Source organism: Colobus angolensis, unplaced genomic scaffold, assembly GCF_000951035.1.
Source record: "Colobus angolensis palliatus isolate OR3802 unplaced genomic scaffold, Cang.pa_1.0 Scaffold117, whole genome shotgun sequence".
In the NCBI taxonomy this organism is placed as follows: Eukaryota; Metazoa; Chordata; class Mammalia; order Primates; family Cercopithecidae; genus Colobus; species Colobus angolensis.
The window spans coordinates 418513-434216 of NW_012112808.1; the positions used below are offsets into that span (position 1 = coordinate 418513).

General features: G+C 37.8%; 1 protein-coding gene across 3 annotated transcripts in view; it reads left to right on the plus strand.

Annotated features, from left to right (window-relative positions):
• The window catches only part of MACROD2 (MACRO domain containing 2), a 2135582-nt gene that overhangs the window by 542 nt on the left and 2119336 nt on the right, over positions 1-15704 (plus strand). For all 3 annotated transcript variants that reach the window (XM_011962618.1, XM_011962604.1, XM_011962612.1), the window contains exon 2: positions 6056-6172. In XM_011962618.1, coding sequence (XP_011818008.1) covers positions 6056-6172 — 117 coding nt within the window. The remainder of the gene's footprint in view (positions 1-6055; positions 6173-15704) is intronic.

Here is a 15704-nt window from a genome sequence, read left to right on the forward strand (position 1 = left end):
TGCACGCGCCGCCCCTGGGCACCTGCAGCTCGCGCACGTGTGGGCGCACGCCCCTCTCTGTCGCCCTCGGCACCCGGTCACACTCTCCCGAGGCGGTGCTGCGTTCGCCTCGCTCGCGACGAGGACCCCCAGGCGGCAGCCCTGGGCGCGGCACAAGTTCCTCTGCATCGCAGCTGGGACTTGGGCACTGCCGGCCCGGGTGTCCCGCGGACACGTGCCCGCCGGCGGGTGCTCAAGCTGCAGCTGCCGCTGTGCCTCCGCGCTTCCTGCACCCTCGTTTCTTTCCTTCTCGTTCTTGTCCCCCAACCCCCAAATGTTAAAGTGTTCCCACCATCGGGTGTTTACCCCTTGTCTAGGTTTCCTTCCTTCGCTGCCGCAGCGTGACTTTTGAAACCTGGAACTCTAGGGGAGCCCTAAAACGAGAGTGTTGTCCGTGAGGATAAGTGTCTTAAGAGAAGTCTGAATGGGCTTTTCTCCTAACAGTGTTTCTCTGTATTCCATCACCATTCATGGGCTGAAGTTGCTCAGAGTAAGATTTTGTGACTAATGTCACTCTGAATGAACCCATCTCTGAATTTTGTGCATATAAGGTTTATCCAAATCAGCTAGATTGACAGTGGCACTGATTCTTGAAGAAACACAAGTGTACCATCCAGCCTCTCCCACCAAGATCTCCCCCTTACCCCATCACAGTTAGATAATTCTAAGTTGAGTGTCTCTGGCGTTTTTTCACCCTCCTTTTCACACCTGTTTCCTTTTCATTCTTTAGCTATTTACAGAAATGTAGCAAAAACTTCTTGCACTCCAATTGCTAAAATACACTAAAACCTGTATAGCAAGGGTGAGGTCTATTGAGGGTAGTGCACATTTCTCCTGGATACCTCATGTTTACAAAAGGGTATAGGGGTGACTAGGTAGAAAGTTGATTTAAAATGATTAAAAGTGCAATTAAAATGATTAAAAGTGTTGATAGTTTAATCATTTAGTTAAGTTTTAATAATTATGGATATATAGAGAGCTAACACTTCTGGTGTTATAAATCAAATGCTGTCGAGAATAACAGCCCGATAGATAAAGTAGTGTAAAATAATTTTGCTTTGTTTTTTCAGTAGTAGTTACTGTAGTTTCCACAGGCTTTCAACAAGGATTTACCTTGTGAGCACTGAAAACTCATTTATGCCCATATTTATTGATGATGCTGAAATGTTAGCTTTGTATTATTGATGATAATGAGGGCAAAACAGTGGAAGACACAGACATTGTTTTCAGTAACATGAATCATTGATGAAATTATAGTGAGTACTTAAGAACTATTTTTCTGTCATAATAGAAAAACAATGTTCCTCAAGTAATAACGTTATAATGTTTCCTTCATTTAACATCTACACCGTTGGACTGTGACCAGCAGGCATTTTAGAATCTTTTTTAATGTCTTGATTTCTTCTCTTCTAATAATGGAGAAGATATAACCAATTTTTTTTCCTAAGGAAGCAAGTGCACCATTAAATAAGGCAATTAACAAAGTAATTATCCGAAACTAAGTTATTTTTGCATGAAGTTTAATGTTAAAGGAAGACGTTACTGTGATGTGAAGACTTTAATGCATCTCTCAGTGTCTTTTTTCAGGATGTCTATGTTTGGATTATTTAAATATAAAATATATATTATACCCCCAAGGAAGAGCTGAGGATTTCTAGTACCATAGTTAGTATTAGAGAAGCTGATGGGATGCATGACCTTTTTCCTTTCAGCCCACTGGGAAGCTGATGGTATAGTGTTTTTGCAGCTGTCCTTTAAAGCTAAAGGAAGGCTTACCTACCTCATTGAAATGTCAAGGCATTCTATAAACATTTTTAATTCAGTATACCATTTAATAAATAGGTCGCCTACTTAAATGCTTGGTTCACAGAGAAAGGACTCATTGTAAAGGTGAAGCATTCTTTAAGGAACAGTTTATGAAATGACAAAGAAAATGCATATATATTTGTGGCCTTCAGTATGTTTCGTTGTTTAAGTAATTAAGGAGTTCTGAAAACCACATATATTTAAATAAACATTTTTGATCTAGTATTTTGAGTCCTAATTCTGAACCACTAATGTGCATTTTCGAGTATTGCAACTTATTGTTTTGTTTTAAATTGATCTTGTTTTTAAGTGTTCACACTTCAACTTTTAAATAACTGGAGCAATAGAGGCCAGGTTGCATTTCTGTATGTACCTTTTGACATTCACGAAAACTGTAAGTTGCTTCATAATGTCTTTTAACCTGCCCAGTAATATTGTAATAATTTTTTATTTGTGATCTGAGCCTTTTTAGCACTTCTGTGGCATACTGCTGATCATCCCCCTTTTCTGCCTTTATGTGGTAATTCTAAATTTACCATTCCCTTCACGTTTCCTGTTCTCTCAAGACCCTATCCCCCATACTAAAGAGATGACATTGCCTTTTTCATTCACAGAGAAGGGCTGGGCGCAGTGGCTCACGCCTGTAATCCTAGCACTTTGGGAGGCCAAGGCGGGCGGATCACGAGGTCAGGAGATTGAGACCATCCTGGCGAACACGGTGAAACCCCATCTTTACTAAAAATACAAAAAATTAGATGGGCGTGGTGGCACACGCCTGTAATCCTAGCTACTCAGGAGGCTGAGGGAGGAGAATCGCTTGAACCTGAGAGGGGAAGGTCGCAGTGAGCCGAGACTGTGCCACTGCACTACAGCCTGAGCGACAGAGCAAGACTCCGTCTCAGAAAAAAAAAAAAAATCACAGAGAAAATAAATGCCATATAATATGAACAGCCCTAACATCCTCTTCCATAGTCTCATTGGTCTATTCCTTTACATGTCCTTTTGGCTTTGTTCTATCTTAGAGAAAGGACTTTTTTTCCTTGTGTGGAAGATTAACCTTTCTGCTTTTCCCTTTATCCCATATCTTGTATTCTTTGAGGTCTTGCATCATCAGGTAGTGTTTCTTGGGTATGTCTAATTTCTTGGTGTCTTCAGGTTCCTCTCACTTGCCTGTAACAGTGCTCGGATCTCTTCCACCTTAGAGTCACTTTTCTTTCATAGGGCTTCACACGAACTTGGAGTTGCTGTTCTCACTTTCCTTCTTTTGTTCAGTCCTTCATTGTCTTCTGGATTTCTGTTATATTCTAGTGAAAGTAATGTTCCTGAAATCATTCAGTAGTAACAATCATGATAGTATTCATATAAGAATAGTTAATATTTAAGCCCCATTTGTATGCTCAGTACTATTCTTAGTAGCTTATATGGATTATCTCATTTAATTCTCACAACAACCTTATGAGGTAGGAAACTGTATGAGGCAGAATATTGTGAGATTAAGAGCTTTGAATACCTGGTTGCCTGGGTTTGAATCCTACTTATACTGCTTAAGTAGCTCTGGGATCTTAGGTAGTAGTTGACGTTGTTTATACTTCCCTTATCTATAAGTTGGGAATAATACCTACCTACTGACCTCAAAGGGAAACTGAAACATAAAGAGGTTAAGTAACCTACAGATTTGCACGATTTAGATTATAACTCAGACAGCTCTGTTAACCACTTTTCCTCTATTCCATGCTGTTGGTAACCACATTGATAAAAGCAGTTTAGTGGCTAAGTAATTTTCAGTTTTTCTGACCTTCCTGTATCAGTTGATGGTATTTCCCTTAGCATGCCTGTAGTCCCAGTTACTCGGGAGACTGAGGCGGGAGAATCGCTTGAACCCAGGAGGCGGAGGTTGCAGTGAGCCAGTATCGCGCCACTGCCCTCCACCTGGTGACAGAGCTGGACTCCGTCTCAAAAAAAAAAAAAAACAATTCTGTTTTCTGAATGTTTCTGCATTACCAGGAACTTGTACCGCTGGTGACAACTAAGATTTATTTCATTGTTTTCCTATTTGTGCCCACTTCCTAAATACTGTGTTTTGAGGTTTGATGCTTCCTTCCGTTCCCTCTTCTTTTTCCTTTAGGACTAGAATTTTAGGTTATAACTTCTAAAATCTCTAGGCTAGAGCACTCTTTAAATTTCCAGATTCTTGATTTCAACTTCTTCAGTGTCCTGTAGGTACCTTAAACTCAATTTGTGTGAATACATCACCTCTGATTAATATATATATATTTTTGTCTCCTAATGTGGCTGAAGTTCTAGTTACAGGAGTGGGAAAAATATTGGTTCCCCATTTTCTGTTCACTTGTGCTTACGTTAATACTTCTGCAGTTTATTTCTGTGCAATAATCTTTTAAAGTGGTTATTTTGTGAAGGTTAGATTATGTTTAAACTAGATACTAACTATCCCTGAATCCATTTGCGTAAACTGCAGTACCTTGCTATACACTGAAAGAGAATTGGAGAGTATGAGAAATAACTGTCTCTCTCTCTGTCTACGTTGTGGAGACCATTGTTATGGTATGGGAGACATGAAAGCTGACATACAGAGTGAGGAAGCCAGTGTCAGTTTATACATTGAATATTGGTAAATATTTCTTCCTTGTTTAGGTTAAAAACGAATGTAAATAGAATTTTTTACATGTTTTCCTGTGTCCTAGTGGGCTGTTTTATATACTGTCTGGGAAATGCATAATCAACTTTCAATGCTAGTAGTCTATAGGATAAAGGTTAAAACTGCTCACTATGGCATACAAGTCCCTCTACAGTTTTGTTTTATTTTTGTTTCTGGCTACTTTTCACTTCTGTGGCCATTCTTCTTCTCATACCATATCTTGCAGCTTCATTTGGTTATAGTATTCATACCTCCTTTGTTTACATTGTTTTGTTAGTCTGAAATGTTCTTTTTACCTCTTCATGCAAAATTTTTCCTGTCCTTCATGAACCAGCATACATATTACCTTTTTTGGGGAGTTTTCCTGAGAATGTGGTGTAGTACAGTGGAATAAATAACATAGGGTGTAGTCTTTGACTAATGGAGATGTCTGTCTGAATTTTAATTTTGGCTTCCCTCCTGAAAGCTCTCTTGCTTTGGGCAAACTACTTTGCTGTGCTTCATTTCCTTATCTGCAAAATTGGTATAATAATACTATCAATTTTATGAGTTATTAGAAAGATTATTTTAATGAGATTTATATGTGAAGTACCTGGCCATAGTGAGTTCTTTGTAAACAACATCCACTGTAATTAACTGTAAGATGCAATTTGTAAAATATTTTCATTTTATCATCAAGATAGATATATATATTTAAAGCAATTCTTATGTCATCTACACAAAGCTGTAAGTAAATAGAGAGTGCAATTGAGGAAATATCGTGGTGGTTGCCTTTTTTGTGCTCTTACTATTTGTACATACCTGTCTTAGTATTTTATTTATATAGGTACTATTTTGTATCTTACTGTGTTAGACTGTTTTTGCAGTTGCTGTAAAGAAATGCCTAAGACTGAGTAATTTATTAAAAAAAGACATTTAATAGGCTCATGGTTCTGCAGGCAATACAAGGATAGCATTGGCATCTGTTAGGTCTTCTGGGGAGGCCTCAGGGAGCTTTTACTTTTACAGGGGCAAAATGAAGTGGGAGCAGGCACTTCACATGGCAAGAACAGTAGCAAGAGAGGGTTGGTGGGAGGTGCCACACACTTTTAAACAACCAGATCTCACGAAAACTCACTATTTGAGGCTAGCACCAGGCCATGAGGGATCTGCTCCTATGACCCAGTCACCTCCCACTAGGCACCACGTCCCACATTGGGGATTACATTTCAGCGTAAGATTTCAGGGGATATATATCCAAACCATATCACTTATCCAGCATATCACCTGGCCCATAGTAAATTATAGATGTTGATTGAAAGTGTAAATGAGTTTACTTATTTCTTGGACTATCACAAGAGAGTCTTCATCAGGCTTTGATTTTTTTCTCCCCTGGTAATATGAATTTTAACATTTTTAACATTTAAATATGGAGTCACTGGATTTGCATTGTGGTGTTCTTCAGGACTGTATCAACTCTTTTGTTAGCTTAACTTGGTAAATACTTAAAGTATAAACATAATTCCCTTGTTTAAACATTAAATACAAATGGAGATTCTGCTTTTATTTTGCAAGAACGTTTACTGAAGATGACCTTAGAAGAGAGACGCAAAGAATACCTAAGAGACTATGTTCCCCTGAACAGCATTCTATCATGGAAGGAGGAGATGAAGGGCAAGGGCCAAAATGATGGTAAGTTTCTTGGAACATGTTTTAGGTAGATATTGTTCCCATTTGTTTATGACTCCTGCAGGACAATTGTTGAGAGAAATGAATAACTGGCATTCAATAAAGAGATTACTATTTTGCTATTTGAAATTATTGTTTGGTTATGATTTTATTGTTTTTAGTAACCTATGGTGTTTTTTAAGCTTAGGAAAGTATATTAACATAATTTGTGTTCTGAAATATACCACATTTATAATATGGTACTTCTTTTATAGGTCCTTTGTTTTTCTATTCTATAACAGTTCTTGGAGCACATGCTATTAGAGATTTGCTGCTTTGGTGGTGTGGCCCTTTGAGTTTGCTTTAAGTTCATTTACAATGGATTTTGTAATGTTATTTTAAGGATTGGGGATACAGTTGAAAGAGAATGTATTAGGAAAAATAGAAAAACCAAATAGAAAAACCAAAGAACATTTCTTATTATTTTAGAGAATATATTTTGGATGGTGTGTTATTATGTCTATATACAAAGTATTTGTATGACAGAATTTACCCTCAAAGTCTTTATGATTTGGTGAGAATCTAGATTATGTTAGAATATAAAGGAAGTTTTAAGGATTAAAAAGGTATGTGAAAAAGTTTCTAAAAACAACATAATAGATTTAATGGATGTTTAATATGCTTATCTTTGAATTAACACTCATTGGTATTAATCATCTGGATATAAAGTTCAGACAAACAGTGCTTCTTAAGGTACTTAACAGTTGAGAAAGACTTTATGAAAGAAATGAACTTGAAACATGCTAATTTCACAGGTTGTGGTCTTAGATCGATGGAACTACACAGGATACTATGGGCCCAGAAAATAAAGAGTAGCGTGGAATTCCTATGGATAAAATCTTAAGGGAAAAATTAGGCCTTGGTGTCTGTAAAGAGAACACATTGACCTGAGGATTTGGGTTTTAGACACAACTTTGTTTTTCTAGAAAGGCAAAGCATGTGGGATTGGGAGTGAAAAGCTGTGGGTTCTTTTAGACCTTACATAGCCTGGAAACGTGTGACCTTGGGCAAGCAGGGTAGCAGCTCTACCCCAGGTTCTAATGGGGTCATTGGACAAGCTGATTGGGATATGCACATCTGACTGTCTGCCCAGTGTCTTCAGTAAATGCAAGTTGTTTTAAGAATGGTCTGATTCCAAACTGGTAAGATTTGCCTTGAGAAGCCCCTGCCTGACCACGTGAGCATCATGGAATCCAAAGATGAAATGCTGCCCACCACCCCCATCTCAGAAGGGTGGGAAGCCAGAGCCACCTGCATTGCCCCAGCCAGTCCCCACAGTGTAACAGGGTCTCCTTGGCAGCTGTATTCTAGAGTCTGGTTGTTGCTCTGTAAAGACCTTTAATAAAATCTTGTACAAAGGTTAAAAAAAAAAAAAAAAAGAATGGTCTGATTAAGACATCAGTGAAAGAGAACAGAAAGCGCTGTATAATGAAAAGAATACAGGGCTAGAATCAGGGGAACAGAATTCTGGTCCCTTATCTTACCTAAGGCTATGTGCCTCTTCATGTTTGGGTCTCAGTAATTTCTTTTTTTTTTGTTCATAAGCAACTGGTATTGAATATTTCAGCAGCAACAGCAGCTTCTTTTTTTAAATGGCTACAGGTTGAGTATCTCTTACCCAAAATGCATGGTACCAGAAGTGTTTGGGGTTTGGGATTGTTTGGATTATACTTGCTGGTTCAGCATTCCTAATCCAAAATCCAAAATGTTCCAGTGAGCATTTCCTTTGAGCATTATGTTGGTGCTCAAAACGTTTCAGATTTTGGAGCATTTTGGATTTTGAATTTTTGCATTAGGACTACTCAACCTGTACTAAATGTTCCCCAAATCAGAAAATAATACATTGAATAGAATGACACCTAACATAGTTATCCTCTAACAAGATACTGTATGTTTAATCCTGTCTCCCAATATGAGCTTTATAAGTGGTTTACAACTGCTCTGTGTGTTTCTTATTTTCCCCCTTATGCTGTTTAAGTCCTCCATGGGGAACAAGGTGATGTGATCAAAATTATATTTCTATTTTTCCTGAAATGTTACTTGCTCCTCACTGTTGTAACCTAGAAACTGGTGACTGGCCTCTTCCTTTTTCATGAAGTGGAATGGCTCATTTTACAAGTAATATTGGTAAATATTTCTATACAATACACATTTTTAATACGACTTTTTCTTGTGTTACCTATTCAGTGCTCAGGTATTAAAAAATATTAGTCAAGAGAGTATTAGAAAATATTAGTCAAGAGAGTTTTAGTGTTTTAGCAGTTTAAAAGATTCTTTAAAAATATAAATTTACAAAGGACAACTATACATATGGTTATACTTGAAAAGTTTAAGTCATTGCTTATACACATATGTGTATAGGTATTGATATTTATATTAAATACGGGATTTTAAACTAAGTTTTAAAAAAAGTCTATAAATCCTTGTCACTTAGTTTCTAATTGTAGGAAATGAAACAATATTTATTGGGCTAGGACAGTATATCAGTTTTTAATTTAGTAGCTTATCATTACTTACGTTTTCATACAGGGCCATTTTTGCCTGAATATTCCTGAGTACTTGAATAGTTCTTGAGCTATTGCTTTTAATTTTTTTCTTGCTTTGTTCAGATTTATTTTACTTTAACCAAATGCTTCTTGTTATTATAGCATAGTAGAAAGTTAAATATAAAAGAGGGGAGTGGCCAAATGTATTTGTAACAATGTAGATTTTAAGCCTTCTTAAAACAAAAGGAAACAAAATATTGCCAAGGAACACAAAATCAGTGTTTGTATGGAAAGGTGGAAGCAAGTAGATAGTATTTTCACTTTGACTTGCCCCTTTGGTAATATTGGAAAGCCATGAATTAGAAGAGGAAAGAATGGGAGATGATTACCAAAAAATAAAAAAATAAAAAAACCCAGAAACAAAAACCCCACCCAGAAAAACCCATTAAATACATAATTCGCTTGCTGTTTCTGTTTGTATTTGTTAAACTGTTGTTAGCTAATCTCTAGACTTACATATTTCTAATTACTTCTTCCTCTGTATTACCAATTAGGTCAGTTGCTATATTGCAGGGATTTTAAAAGTCTTGCCTCTCCTATTGTACTATGTCTCTAGCACCTGCAATGGTGCCTTCTGGGTTGGTGGGGCTCAATCAGTAAGTTAAATATTGCCTCAGGAGTTAATAGCCTACCAGAGACAGTTCTTTCTCCAAACCTTTTTTTTGAGACTGAGTCTCACTCGTCGTCTGGGCTGGAGTGCAGTGCTGCGATGTGGGCTTACTGCAGCCTCCACTTCCTGGCTTCAAGCGATTCTCCTGCTGAGCTCCTGACTAGCTGGGATTATAGGTGCGCACCACCACGCCTGACTAATTTTTGTAGTTTTTGTGAAGATGGGCTTTTACTGTGTTGGCCAGGCTGGTCTTGAACTCCTGATCTCAAGTGATCTGCCCACGTTGGCCTCCTAAAGTGCTGGGATTACAGCCGTGAGCCACTGCACCTGCCTCTTTTTCCAAACTTTTAATGAGCACTTATAAATATATGTAAAACTAGAATACAGTCATGTGCCACAAAATGATGTTTTGGTCATTGACAGACTGCATATATGATGGTGGTCCCATAAGATTATAATACTGTATTTTTACTATGCCTTTTCTGTGTTTACATAGGTTTAAATACACAATGACTTATCATTGTGTTATAGTTGCCTACAGTATTCTGTACAGTAACATGCTGTATGGGTTTTAGCCTAGGAGCAGTTGGCTGTACCATATAATCTAGGTGTGTAGTAGACTGTATACCATCTAGATTTTTGTAAGTACACCTTATTATGTTTGCACAGCAATGAAATCACCTAATGCCTTTCTCAGAACATATTCCCATTGTTAAGCAATGCCTGGCTGTAGCAATGCATCCATTACCCAGTTTCAACAGTTATTACATGGCCAGTTTTATTTCATCTATACCAGTGCTCCTTATACCTTCCCCCCAGGCTATTTTGAATGAAATCACATATGTCATATCAATTTTATCTATAAATGAATATCTGTATGTATGCATATGTATGTATCTCTAAAAGATGGAAGCATATTTTTGTTTTTTTACTAAAATACTATTATTACCTCTCAAATTTAAATTTTAACTTAAAATTTAATTTTTTATATAATTGAATATCCATTTAGTATTCATGTTTTTCCCATTGTCTCATAAAGGGTTTTTTTTTTTTAAATTGATTTGCTTGAATCAAGATCTAATCAGGGTCCATATATTGCATTTGATTGATATGTTCCTTAAGTAACTTTTAATCTGTAGTTACCTCTCTCTGTCCTTTTTTCCTTCTTCCCTTATAATTTATTTATTGAATACACTAGGCTGTCCTGCAGAATTTTTTATATTTTGAATTTTGATTACTGTATCTCTCTGGTATCATTGAACATGTTCCTCTATCCCCTTTATTTCTTACGAGTTGGTAGTTAAATCCAGAGGTTTGTTCAGAGTTGGGTTTAAATTTTTTTGAAAGAATACTTTATTGTGCATCTTTTCGCATCGTATTACGAGGCACATAATGCATCATTGTCTCTCTCAGTAGTGATAAGATTGATCCCTGGGTTCATGTATTGTCAGCTGAATATTGTCACTAAACTGTCTGGTGTAAAGTTCTCTGACAATCTTTTACCTAATGGTTTTAGCAGCCATTCGTGATTATTGCTTAGATCCATTACTTTATTAGGGATTGCAAAATAGTGTTATTTGAATTTTATCATTCCCTATTTATTAGTTGGACTTCTATAAAGAGGAACTTTGTTATTAAGTCTTTTGTTATGCAGTACAGTTTATATAGGAGAGCAGAATAAATACCATGTTTCCCTTATTTACTGATTTTCAGATTGAGTTCATTCCCTAAAATCCTCCACAGGTAACCAAAGAGTTCTTTTTTTAAAATTTTTGACTATCATTTTAAATTTGCCCCTTCCTTCTCCCCTCTTCTCTGTCTCTTCCTCCCTTTCAACTTGTATATTAAATGAGAATGTCCCAATGGTTAACAGTCTACAAAGGAGGCATATATATGTGTGTTTGCGCATGCACGTACATGTATTTATAGCTCCCATATAAAATACATAGAATTAATAAACAGTAGGTCCAGGATATGGTGGAAAGACAAAGGTAGATATATAAATGGGTGGATGGATAGATACGATAGAAAGATGGCATTACTTCTTTGTTGAGACAAGAGTTCCAGTTCTTGGGTTTAATTGTTATACCTTCCGTTCATCTCCTTTGCTACTACCATGTTAAGACTCCGCTGGAATACCACCTAGAGAAGCAGTGTTATTGTTACACTTTTTGGATGGAGTAGTGTTGGCAAGAGACTCTGCCAGGCTTATGCTAATTTTCTGTGACTGGTTAGTATCAGGGAAGGCAGCTATAACTATAAGTTTAGATTGTCTTTGAGTAATTACTTTTAATGTTTATACAGAAGAGTAGCGGGGAAAAAATAAAATAATAATGAGGATGAACTAGGTGAAAAATTTTTTTTTTTTTTTTTGAGACGGAGTCTCGCTCTGTCGCCCGGGCTGGAGTGCAGTGGCTGAATCTCAGCTCACTGCAAGCTCCGCCTCCCGGGTTCACGCCATTCTCCTGCCTCAGCCTCCCGAGTAGCTGGGACTACAGGCGCCAGCCACCTTGCCCGGCTAGCTTTTTGTATTTTTTGGTAGAGACGGGGTTTCACCATGTTAGCCAGGATGATCTCGAACTCCTGACCTCGTGATCCGCCTGTCTCGGCCTCCCAAAGTGCTGGGATTACAGGCTTGAGCCACCGCACCGGCTAGGTGAAAATTATAAAATTATCTTATACCCAAATATAAAATATTTTTAAAAATTGGTCATTTAAAGAGCCATCTATGATAATACTATACTGAATGGGCAAAACCTGGAAGCATTCCCCTTGAAAACCAACACAAGACAAGGATGCCCTCTCTTACCACTCCTATTCAAGATAATATTGGGAGTTATGGCCAGGGTAATCAGGCAAGAGAACGAGGTAAAGGGTATTCAGCTAGGAAGAGAGGAAGTCAAACTATTTTTGTTTATAGATTACATGATCCTATACGTAGAAAACACCATCATGTCAACCCAGTAGCTTTGCAAACTGATCAGCAACTTCAGCAAAGTCTCAGGATGCAAAATAAATGTGCAAAAATCTCTAGCATTCCTATACACCAAAAATAGGCAAGCCAAGAGGCAAGTCACAAATGAGCTCCCATTCACAATTGCCACAAAACGAATAAAATACCTAGGAATATGGCTAACAAGGAAGGAGCTCTTCAAGGAGACCTACAAACCACTGCTCAAGGAAATCAGAGAGGACACAAATGGAGAAACATTCCATGCTCAAAGATAGGAAGAATCAATATTATGAAAATGGCCATACTGCCCAAAGCAATGTATAGATTCAGTACTATTCCTATTAAACTACCATCAACATTCTTCACAGAATTAGAAGAAACTGGTTTAAAATTCATATGGAACCAGAAAAGAGTCCAAATAGCCGAGACAGTCCTAAGCAAAAAGAACAAAGCTAGAGGCGTCATGCTACCTGACTTCAAACTATACTACAAGGCCAAAGTAACCAAAATGGCATGGGACTGGTACAAGAACAGACATAGACCAATGGAACAGAATAGAAAACCCAGAAATAAGACTGCACACCTACAACCATGTGATCTCCGACAAACCTGGCAAAAACAAGCAATGGAGAAAGGATTCTCTATTTAATAAATGGTGCTGGGAAAACTGCTAGTCATATGCAGAAAATTGAAACTGGACCCCTTCTTTACACCAGATATACAAATTAACTCAAGATGGATTAAACACTTAAATGTAAAACCCCAAACTAAAAATCCTGGAAGACAACATATGCAGTACCATTCAGGATATAGGCATGGGCAAAGATTTCATGATGAAGATGCCAAAAACAATTGCAACAAAAGCAAAAATTGACAAATGGGATTTAATTACACTAAAGAGCTTCTGCACAGTAAAAGAAGCTCTCAGAGTGAACAGACAACCTACAGAATGGGAGAAAATTTTTGTAATCTATCCATCCGACAAAGGTCTTATATCCAGCATCTATAAGGAACTTAAATTTATAAGAAAAAAACCAAACAACCCAATAAAAATAGACAAAGGACATGAACAGGCACTTCTCAAAAGAAGACATACATGTGGCCAACAAACGTATGAGAAAAAGCTCAGCATTACTCATCATTAGAGAAATGCAAATCAAAGCCACAATGAGGTACCATCTGACACCAGTCTGAATGGCTATTACTAAAAAGTCAAAGAACGACAGATGCTGGTGAGGTTATAGAGAAAAAGGAACACTTATACACTGTTGGTGGGAATGTAAATTAGTTCAACCATTGTGGAAGACAGTGTGACGATGCCTTAAAGACCTAGAGGCAAAGATACTGTTTGACCCAGCAATCCTGTTACTGGGTGTATATACCCAAATGAATATAAATCATTCTATTATAAAGATAATAAAAGAAGGCATATGCTCATTACAGCACTACTCACAATGGCAAAGACGTAAAAACCTAAATGCCCATCAATGATAGACCGGATACAGAAAATGTGGTACATAGACACTATTCAATACTATGCAGCCATAAAAAGGAACAAGATCATGTCCTTTGCAGGGACATGCATAGAGCTAGAAGCTCTTATCTAGAAGCCATTATCCTTAACACACTAACACAGTAACAGAAAACCAAATACCACATGTTCTCACTTGTATGTGGGAGCTGAATGATGAGACCATGTGGACACATTGCGGGGAATAACACACACTGGGCCTGTCAGGTGAGGGTGGGAGGAGTGAGAGCATCAGGAAGAATAGCTAGTGGATGCTGGGCTCCATACTTAGGCGATGGGATGATCTGTGTAGCCAGCCACTACAGTACACATTTATCTGTCTGACAAACCTGCATGTCCTGCACATGCATCACTGAACTTAAATGAAAGTTGGAAATTTAAAAAAAAATTGGTCATTTAGAAAGACTTTACATTTCAAATTTTTTATATATGTTTATCTGTATTACATACTATAATAAAGGAAGCTAGAGAAAAAGTGCTATTAAGATTGTAAGAGAAAATCTACTTACTGTTTATTAAGTGGAAGTGGGTCATCACAAAAGTCTTCATCTTCATTGTCTTCACATTGAATAGGCTTAGGAGGATGGGGGACTGGTTGGTCCTGCTCTCTCAGGGGTGGCAGAGGTAGAAGAGGTGGAGGGAAGGTAGAGGGGGAGGCAGGTATGTGTGATGCAACTTCACAGAAATACATTGTAATTTCTGTCTGTCTTTTTTGCTTTTTCATTTCTCTAAAAATGTATGGTACCAATCCTTTAATCTTTTTTCCACTGTTTAGTTTCAGAGCCTGTGTCATAGAATGGTCTATGTCATAAATCAAAAACAGTCTTGAATAATAGGAACCCTTCTGCCAGATTGTCTAGTGTCAGTTTGTTTTCTGGCACTGCATCTGGTATGTCTTCTTTCTCATTGTCTGACACCGGTTTGGTAGCATTCATCTCCATCAAGTTTTCTTCTGTTAATTCCTCTGGTGTGGTGTCTGTTAGCTCTTGAATTTCTCCAAGATCTGCATCTTGAAACCCTTCACCCCCTGCCCTTTTTGCCATATTCCCAATCTCTTTCATGATTTCCTTGATTGACTGTGTCATACATTCTGTGAAGCCATGCGCAACATCTGGACAAAGTTTTCTCCAGCACGAATACTGTTTTGGGCTTGACAGTTTTCATGGCTTTTTCTATAACAGCAGTGGAATTTTCAGTGGTGTAATTCTTCCAAACTTTGATGTTCTCTCTGTCAGGGTTCTCTTTCACGGCATTCACAGCCTCTTCCAAAGAATACTGTGTGTAGTGATGCTTAAAGGTCCTTATGACCTCCTGATATAGAAGCTGAATTGTGGACACTGTGTTTGGGGGCAAGTAGACCACTTTGATACCTGTGGTGTTGAACTCATGGGGTTCTGGGTGGCCAGGGGCATGGTGCAACCTCAGAATAACTTTAAAAGGCAGTTCCTTACTGGCAAGGTGCTTCCTGATCAGGAACAAAGCGTCTCATTTTCTAGGCCTTTCTTGTGCAATCCAAAGACTGGCAGCTGGTGTTTATCCTTTTCCTTCAGGGCTTGGAGGTTAGCAGCCTTATAAATAAGGGCAACTTTGATCATAAACCTGACTGTATTTGCATAAAACAGCCTGTTCCTTCCTGTTTTAAATCCTGGTGCTTGCATCTCTTCTTTACTAGTGAATATCTTTTGTGACATTTCCTCCCCTCAGAATAGAGCACTTTTTTCTGTGTTAAAAAGCCTGTTCAAGTAGATATTCTTTCTCCTCAATGATTTTCTTAATGGCATCTGGGAATTTGCCTTCTGCCTCTTGGTCAGCAGTAGCTGTTTCTCCTATTATTGTGACTTTTTTTTTTTTTTTTT